The 9,755-nt window shown below is 30.9% G+C and overlaps 2 protein-coding genes across 2 annotated transcripts; one reads left to right on the top strand and one right to left on the bottom strand.

Moving 5' to 3' along the window:
* Window positions 1-48: 48 nt before the first annotated feature.
* On the bottom strand, window positions 49-2,976 carry LOC123293003. Its single transcript, XM_044873717.1, has 5 exons — window positions 2,947-2,976; window positions 2,335-2,524; window positions 1,628-1,676; window positions 1,052-1,269; window positions 49-116 (listed from the first exon to the last, which is right to left on the bottom strand). The coding sequence occupies exons 1-5, from the start codon at window positions 2,974-2,976 to the stop codon at window positions 49-51; spliced, it is 555 nt and encodes a 184-aa protein (XP_044729652.1).
* A 1,376-nt stretch (window positions 2,977-4,352) lies between these two features.
* LOC123292234 (protein shuttle craft-like) lies at window positions 4,353-9,115 on the top strand. Its single transcript, XM_044872811.1, has 4 exons — window positions 4,353-4,510; window positions 4,891-7,824; window positions 8,022-8,174; window positions 8,842-9,115. Exons 2-4 carry the CDS (start codon window positions 4,945-4,947, stop codon window positions 9,106-9,108), a joined length of 3,300 nt encoding a protein of 1,099 aa, XP_044728746.1. The 5' UTR covers window positions 4,353-4,510; window positions 4,891-4,944; the 3' UTR covers window positions 9,109-9,115.
* Window positions 9,116-9,755: the final 640 nt, after the last annotated feature.

Here is a 9,755-nt window from a genome sequence, read left to right as displayed (position 1 = left end):
ATTTAATGTTTACAAAAACTCGATCGTATTACAATAAATTTTTATTTTTTATAAATTTTGTTTTTCATCTTCGACATCTTGTTTTTCGATAACCAGAAATCCTGCAGTATCTGATACTATAAAATACATTTAAAAAAATTAAAAAGTAGATTTCATGTAGGTATTACCGAAGAGAATAGACACCTGGTGCTTTTTGAAATCGATAAATAAATTTAATGGAGGAAAATGCTTCAAACGAAAAATGTTAGTTCCAAAGGCAAACATCTTAAACCGACATCGAATTCTATTTAAGTTTTCTTGTTTAATTAAAACCTAACTCTAATTCAAAACTGACAATCATTAGATGAACGCTTTAAATTAGAAAGTTGTTCTTTATAAATACGCAAACATTTTTTGTTTGAAATATTTGGTTGTAAAGCGAATAGTTTAAACAGAAATTGATACCAAAAATCTATAGCTTTTTGTGCGTTTGTTCATTCAGTTTGAACAAAAATGATCTTTATGGAAAAACAAACCAATTTTATTGGATTTATTGGAAAATATTTTTCTAAGAGTGCCTTGATTTCGCAGAAACAATTATACGAAAAAACAATTTTGCAGCTTAGGCAAAAACAATAAAACAGCTTAGGCAAAAACGGACTGAATTCAGTCCGTTTTTGCCTAAACTGTACGGTTTACGGAAAAATGTTTCGAACAAAAACTAATTTCAAATATTCATCTATCGACTATGTTATGGAGAAGAGTGAGCTTATCATGGAGCTTAACATGATACCTAAGTCAACTTTGATGTCTGCGTAAGATATGTGAGCCTACACACCCACCATGTCTTGCTTGAAGTTTTTTTATCACTAATACTTATTTTTAGAGTTTCAAGCAAATGCTAACTTAAAAAAACATCCTGTACATAACTTAGTGCCTATAACCATAACTTAGTGCATATAATCATCCAAGCGGGAAGGGGGTCAAACTTTTGTTCATCATGTTAGCTCAAAAAGTCAATCAAAACAAGATAAAAGTAAAAAGTTGTTCAAGTGACAGAATAAGTGCTTACCCGCAACACTTCCTTGGGACTCTGTGGAATTCACCTGTGAAGGTAAGTCATCTGATAGTGAAAGTAAAACTTCAGCTAGATGTTTACTCATGTTAGAATTCAAATTAAGGAACATTTTGTTAATGGAATTCGTTAAGTTGTGTAATAAACAAAAATCTGTTAGATTTGTTGTGATGTTAGTTGACAATTCAAGAACAGTTTGTGCTTTGAGCTGATGACTAAAAAATATTAAAAGAACGCATTTTGTTTACTCCTGAAGACAGCTCGATATTTGATCATCAGATGAATTGTATATCGCTAATTGTTTACAGTATGTTCTTTTTTATCAGTGTAGTACACTAAGTTTATAAAGTGAATATAATTATAGTCTAATAACACTACACTTAGTTTACTATGCTGAGCTAAAAAGAACGGAAAGGAATTGAAGCTTTGTATTTACATAACATAATTACAACAAAGAAAACGGAAATTGATTACTCATATCTATAGTCAGTTACGGATTAAATATGGCGACTGTGTCAGTTCACATTCTGATTTTACAGATTACGTAAGTTAAAAAATAATTAAGAAACTTACTTTGAGGGAGTTATTTTATTGCCTGTACCAGGAAGTGTGTTTGATGATTCTATAAAAAACAAGTGAAAACAAACAATTGACTGAGTTATAATTGTTGAAATACCATGCATAGTACATGTGACACATACATAACTGATATTCAAGTATGGTACATACTATAAAATTTCCGCCTAATTGGCGCCCTCACGGGTAAACAGTGATGTTTACGAAAAAATGTTTCAAACAAAAGTTGTTTAATTTTTGATAAGGAACATTTTTTACATTTAAACTTTTGTTCTATCTCTAACGGTTTACAAGATGGATCCTACGGACCCAAGACCCAATTGACCTATGATGCTCATTTACGAACTCGACCTCACTTTTTACGTCCTGAGTACGCTGTAAAAATTTCAGCTCGATATCTTTTTTTTCGTTTTTGAGTTATTGTGTCCACAGACGGACGGGCGGACAACCGGAAATGGACTAATTAGGTGATTCTATGAACACCTATAGCAAAATTTTGTGCGTGGCATCAATATTTTTAAGCGTTTAAACTTGAGACTAAACTTAGTATACCTTGCATATTACATATATGCATGGTATAAAAAGGAAATTTATTCGTTTATGCAAATGTACTTACACATACGTAAAATCATTTACATAAACTGCCTTAAACGTGGGAATCGTACAAAAATTAAGTTTATAAAATTACTTGTAGTTAAGTGTACCTGATGACCATTCCGATAAGGTTTTTTCAATATCTTCTAATACATGCGTAATATTTTGATAAACAATAAGTGAATTAAGTTTATTAAAACAAATTTCATCCATTTTAATACTACCATTATCATTATTAAATAGATTTATTGAGTTTTCCGGCTTCGAAATATTCTGGTTTATAGTTCGAGAACTAATTAGCTATTAAAAATCGAAAAATTACAACAAAAAAGATAATACGCAAAGCCGAACACCAAAAAACAAAGTAAATAAGCAAGTACCAAATAGTGTAAATACAGGGTGGACAATTTTAATATATTATGGATAATAGCTCGTTTTATAGTTAGTAATCAGTAAATATAACTTGTGGTCTGTAACATTTGTTTAAGTTATTTTTTTGATTGGTTAACCACAAAACGAGCTATTGGCCATAATAGATTAAAGGGGTCCACCCTGATCATAACAAGGTGATGTTATATAAAGGAGTAACACCCTGTATATAATATCACAAAATGAATGTGTTGTTATATTCCCATTTGATATTTGCCTGTTTTCATTGTTGTATGGTTTTCGCCTTCGTAACGGACCGCAATATTTTGTAAAAAATGAAAATAAAATTTTACTTGATTTTTAGAAGAATTATTGCTGTTCATTTCAATTAAAATCCAAAAAAATAACTATTTTTCTTTCCTTACAAAATTTTATTATGAAATGACGGAAAACCTTGTCAGATATAATCAAAGCCACCTAAAAATAATTATAAAAGTCTTTGACTTTTGTAAAACTGAAAACGATTTATTTAATTTAATTTTCAGACAGTTTATCAAATATTATAATTTAATAAAATTCATTCATACAACCATATTCCTCATAATAACTATGGACAAATTCAAGTAATTTAAAAATGAAAATCGATTTGTAAGTTTTAATATAAAATATATATTCTATTTCACTTGATATTTTTCAAATGGGGATAGTTTCGATAAAATCACATCTATAGAATCTCTTGAAACTTAATGAATCGAGTATATAACCAGACACTAAAGGCGAACACCAAGGCGAAAAACAATGGTCATATAACTATATTCACAAATTATTATTGTTTTCATCCACGATAAAATATACTACTAAATTATTATTCGGTGTTCGCTACTAACAAAAAAACAACCCAATAAAACTCAACCCAACAAAGCACAATCGATTTCAAATCTGCAATCTTTACGTAAATTTCAAAATAGTTAGGCGAACTCAATAAGACATGATTAACAGAAAATTGAAAAAACCAACACAAATTTGCGTAAAATCACTAAAAAATGAAACTAAAAAAATACCGAAATGGAGTTATTCTTACCCTACTGAAACTTTGAATCATACCAACATTGCAGATGATATTTTAGTACAAAATATCTTCCCTGCAAGTGCAAATAAGATCTAGCGATAACAAAGTCTTTGTTTTTGGAATATGTATTTGGAAAAACAAAAAACGATCCTTATTATGGCCACAATTATGGATCACCAAACGGCCAAACTAAGTATATGCTGTGGGAACAAGGTTAAAGATATTATTTCTATTCTTATCGAAAAATTCAATATGTAAACAGGTTTAGTCACCAGAAAATTTTGCATGTTTTTTACAAGAAGGCAAAGTGGGAATTCGGTAAGAGTACCTCAAAATCTATAAAACAATTTTCAAAACGCCATAAAGCCAGATTCATTTGGCCAAACAATGCATGTATTTTTAAGAATTTTATGTTCCAGAATTTTCCATAAAAGAAACACAAAACAAATAAATTAATGCATTTTATTTCTTCATGCTTTTTTTGTACACGGACGACAGGGACTCTAATGTTATGCAATTTGTATTACATTTACATACTTACCTTTAAATTAACATGTTGTGTAATTTTTTGTAACTTCCGAGTAAATGACGTGTACAAAACAAAGATTTGTAATATTAAGAAATAATTTATCTACTATATTCTAAATCCCTCTACTTGTTTCAGATCGATTATTATTTTATAGAGGAATCTATAAAATAAGATTGCATAAATTGAAACGAAAATATAACGAATTTAAAAAAAAATGCCATCTGTTAGTGATAAGTAAAAATTTCAAAATTCTTACATGTGCAATTTGGAAAGTATTTGGGAATTAATCATTTTTATTTTAGACGTGTAGAAATAAAATGTAAGTAAATATTTTATAATTAAAAGCTTTTTTCATTTTTACAAATTAATTTTATTATAATTAAAAAAAAAATCTTATTCGAGATCAATTATATTATTTTCACCCCTTAACCTATTTTGTCATTACAATAAGGTCGTTGAAGACATTGAAGAATGAAAAAGTAGATTTTAGAAAAATGATTCAATATCGTAAATAATTATTATAATAACACCACAGTTTAAAAAAAAAATATTTACTCTAATTTATGAGCATATTTACGTCATAAACTTAAGTTTAGTGACAATAGCAAATACCTTAACTGCTTGCTCCATTTAGAATCCATATGTATGGAATCGACAGGATTTTCAAAAAAATATTTACAATTTTTCTTCTAATTTCAGATCATTTTAACACATAGACCTAAGTTTTGTGATAATACCACCCAGAGAGCCATTATGGCTCACTGGAATAATTCATATTACGACGCTTCAACGAATGCATATCCACCATCGTCGTCATCTTTAGAAGCAAATCGAAATAATCAGTATGAACAATATTGTAACAACATTCCCGTACTCTATGTACCATCAGAACAATATAACAATTATTATGAGCCAAATTATTCCCCAGGCCCGTCAACATATTCTACTCAAAATGTTGTTTGGGCCAATCAGATAGAATCAGAACAAATAAATGATTCAAAACGTAATAAAGATCCTACTAATATCGTAGAATTTCAACCAAGATCATCAGCTCCATCACAACATCCAGAAGATTTAACAAACGCTGGAGGAAATGCAACTGGTGCCGTTAAAAAGAAAAACACATACACAAATCGTCGCGATAATTATTATCATCGTAATAATAAATATGATAATGGTAGATACTCTCCAAATGATAAACGCGGAATGAAAAATGATCGATATAATGGCTATCGTAATCGTAATCGATATAGCGATGATTATAATTATCAACACAAAGATGAGCAAAATTATAATCGTCCAAAAACAACAAATGTGGAACAACAAAATCAACGATTTATAAGTAATACACGCGAACAACAACATTTTAAAAATAATCGATTTACGAATAATCGTAATTATAAAGATCGTAAAGAAGATTTAGATCGTCGCATTTATAGTGCACCAGATAGTAGTTATCGTGATAAACGTAATTTTACGCGACCAAATTATTCAAGACAATTTAGTAGAAATCGAGAGGACAAACTTCAATCGTCCTCATCGTCAAGTATGATTGGTGATACGAAACAAAATGAAAACGCATCAAAAAAGGCTGTGTCGAAACGAACCAATGTGGAAAATTTTGTAACATTACGTGAAAAATTAACCGAACAAGCTCGAAAAGGAACTGTAGAATGTTTAGTATGTTGTGAAAGAATTCGCCAAGAAAATGAAATATGGTCATGTCAAAATTGTTATCATATATTACATTTATCATGTATTAAAAAATGGGCAACATCATCAAAAGTTGAGGGTGGAGGTTGGCGATGTCCTGCATGTCAATTTGTCACCACTGAAATACCTAGTGAATATTTTTGTTACTGTCGAAAAATTAAATCACCATCATATACGCTCGGTGAATTACCACATTCCTGTGGAGAAGTATGCGGTCGTGCCTCGAAACGTTCAACTTGTTCACATCATTGTACATTACTGTGTCATCCAGGGCCATGTCCTGAATGTACAATATTTGTGAATAGAAAATGTGGCTGTGAGGCCACAACTCAAACCATACAGTGTTCAAATACCACTGTCATCACCTGTGACAACATTTGCAATAAATTACTGAACTGTGGAGTACATTATTGTACGAAAAAATGCCACGTTGGTGAATGTGCTCCATGCGAACAGAAAATTCAACAAACTTGTCACTGTGGTAAACAAGTACAAGAAGTTGCTTGCACAAAAGAAACCGTTGGTAATGAAATAATATCATGTGATAATACATGTGGTAAACAATTAGCTTGTAAGAATCATACTTGTTCAAAAAAATGCCACGAAGGCGCATGTGAAGAATGTATTTTATCACCAGAGTTTGTAACCACTTGCCATTGTGGACAAACACCATTAACTGATGATCAAAAGCGGACATCATGTATGGATCCAATTCCCTGTTGCGATCAAGTTTGCAATAAAAAATTAAAATGTGGTCCACCTCATTCTCCCCATATTTGCAAATCAATTTGTCATGCTGGCGATTGTCCAGTTTGTGATTTATTTACTTTAGTTCGATGTCGTTGTGGACATATGGATCGTGAAATACCCTGTAAACAGCTCACAGGTCATCCAGATGATGCTCGTTGCGAGAAAAAGTGTAATAAGAAGCGTGCTTGTGCTCGGCATAAATGTAATAAATTATGTTGTATTGACCTAGACCATGAATGTACTATGCCATGTAATCGATTGCTTTCATGTGGGAAACATCGTTGTCCAGCTTCATGTCATCGAGGTCGTTGTTTACCATGCTTAGAATCAAGTTTTGAAGAATTGTACTGTGAATGCGGTGCAAACGTTATTTATCCGCCGGTACCATGTGGAACTCGACGTCCTACTTGTTCAAATCCATGTAGACGACAACACGTATGCGATCATCCAGTCATGCATACATGTCACTCTGAAAGACAATGCCCACCATGTACAATGCTAACAACAAAATGGTGTTATGGTAAACATGAAGTACGAAAAACTATCCCATGTCACCAAGAATCATTCTCATGTGGACGACCTTGTGGTAAAGATTTATTATGCGGTCGTCACAAATGTATCGCCATGTGTCATGAAGGCCCATGTTTAATAGATGGCGTAGCACAAACAGAAAAGTCATGTAACCAACCATGTAACATTCCACGGCCTGGTTGTGGTCATCCATGTGCGAATACATGCCATGAAGGCCCCTGTCAAGATACTTCATGTAAACAAATGGTGAAAGTATCATGCCAATGCGGTCATCGTACAACAATGCGAAGTTGTACGGACCAGAATCGGGAATATCAACGTATAATGACATCGTTGTTAGCATCGAAAATGAAAGATGTCCAATTAGGAAATACAGTGGATATCGGTGATCTAGTAAGCAATAATAGTAATGGTAATAAAAAAGAAGCGAAATTAAAAACTTTAGATTGTAATGAGGAATGTAAAGTAATTGAACGAAATCGACGGTTGGCAATTGGTTTACAAATACGTAATCCGGATTTATCACAAAAGTTAACACCTCGTTATTCAGATTTTATGAAGCAATGGGCGAAAAAAGATGCTCGATTTTGCCAACGTGTTCATGATAAATTAACTGAGCTGGTGCAACTAGCGAAACAAGTAAGAATTTCATATTTAAATAACATTACAGTAAAACTTTTCCAAAATTATTTGCTGCGTTTAAGCGATAAAACCGCTCGAAAATGTTCTTTTCAGCAAAACGCAGTCATTCCAATCCCAATCTCAAAAGTTGAATTCAAAAACGTTTTTTTAATTTTTTCTCTTATTTTAATTTATTTTAATGTTTTTTTTTTCAGTCTAAGCAAAAATCGAGAAGCTATTCTTTTGAATCCATGAATCGTGATAAACGTCATTTTATTCATGAATATTGTGAACATTTTGGATGTGAATCAGCTGCGTATGATCAAGAACCAAATAGAAATGTTGTGGCTACAGCTTGTCGAGATAAGGTAGGAAATTTGTTTTATTTCTCTCACAACATAAAATACAAAATTAAAAATACTTAATAATTAATTAAAATAATTTTGCCAGTTTCATGATCCTTTGACGCCCTGATTAACCTCTGACAAGGAGAGTCGGTGACACCCTAGTTCCCAAATAAATAGATCTTTATTTAATGGAAACCTGTTAAAAAAACTTTTGAAAATTTTCACATCTTTTTTTGTTATAGTTCGGTAGTGTTATTTTTTTTACAGCGACACTTTCCCTTAGCTAACATAGGCATCCGCGCAGTATATTCTTATAATAACTCTATGATGAATAATTATTATTGGCAACCTTTTAACTTCTATTATTCATTGCACTAACTTGACCATTTTGAACAGATAATAAGGGAAACGGCTCAAGAAATCACTCCCGAGATATGTAGGAATGTATATAAAGAAGATGACTGTTGTTACTTACGCCAACAATAATAATAATTGTATTTGTAATGTAATTTGAACCTCAAATATCTCATGTGTTTATTAATTAATAACTTTGTGTCAATGATATTTGATAAGAATTTTAAGAACTGCCTTTCACCAAATTTAAAGGAAATTGGTGCCAAGTTATTTCACCTGTATAATCCTTTTTTATTCCCTCTAGAGATAAACTAACTTTATTATTTTTACTTAGGCATGGTTACCCAGTTTTAGTTTGTTGGAAGTAATACAACGTGAATCTGGTCAACGTAAAGTACCGGGACCAATGTTACGTACACCAAATAATGTTCGCCAAACAAATTCGTCCGCATCTACCTCACAATTAACTTCAATGCGTTTAGGCAATAGAGAATCATCATCACGTATTGATGCACCAACAACATTAATATCGAGCAGTGCATCAATGACAACTGTTCGTAACGATACAATTGATTATTTTGATAATAATCCTTCTGATTAATAAAAAAATAAATAAAATATAATAAGTAAAATAATAAAATAATGTTATTGTTGATCAATAATTTAAATAAATGATAGAAAAATAAGAAGTACATTTGAAATGGTTTAATTCAATTTATTAAAATTAAACTACAAATTCATTCATTTGGTTGATATTCTAAACAAATAAAAAATATATATTATTCATTGGTTTTATGTAATTTTTTTTTCTTTTGTATTTTGGTCATTATATTTATTTCATTTAAATAGTGCCAGATACTAAAATTAAACACATTTTCCGTAATTAATGATGCTCGCAATTTATTTAATGATTTCATAACTTCTAATCCCAATTCCTAAATTAATTAAAGGTAATTTGTTTTCAGAAACATCGAAATAAATAAAACTTATCAGTTGCCAAAATTTCAATCTCTTTTGGTTAGTTAATGTTATAGCAGTATCGAGGGTCGTTAACTACTTTTTTTTTTTTAATTTTTACAAAAGATCATATATTTCCCTTAGTTATCAGAAAAAAAATAAATTTTTACCGTACCGTCATTAAGGATATACGAGCACCAAGGCAATTATAAATAAAAAGCCAGATTTGTTTCAAATATGAGTTGGACTAAGTCTAAATCTAATCTGAAAATTTTAAGGGGGGTTGTTCGA

This window comes from Chrysoperla carnea, chromosome 2, assembly GCF_905475395.1.
Source record: "Chrysoperla carnea chromosome 2, inChrCarn1.1, whole genome shotgun sequence".
Lineage (NCBI taxonomy): Eukaryota > Metazoa > Arthropoda > Insecta > Neuroptera > Chrysopidae > Chrysoperla > Chrysoperla carnea.
The sequence above is the reverse complement of the archived record's forward strand: the minus strand, read 5'-3'. Positions and strand labels throughout refer to the sequence as shown.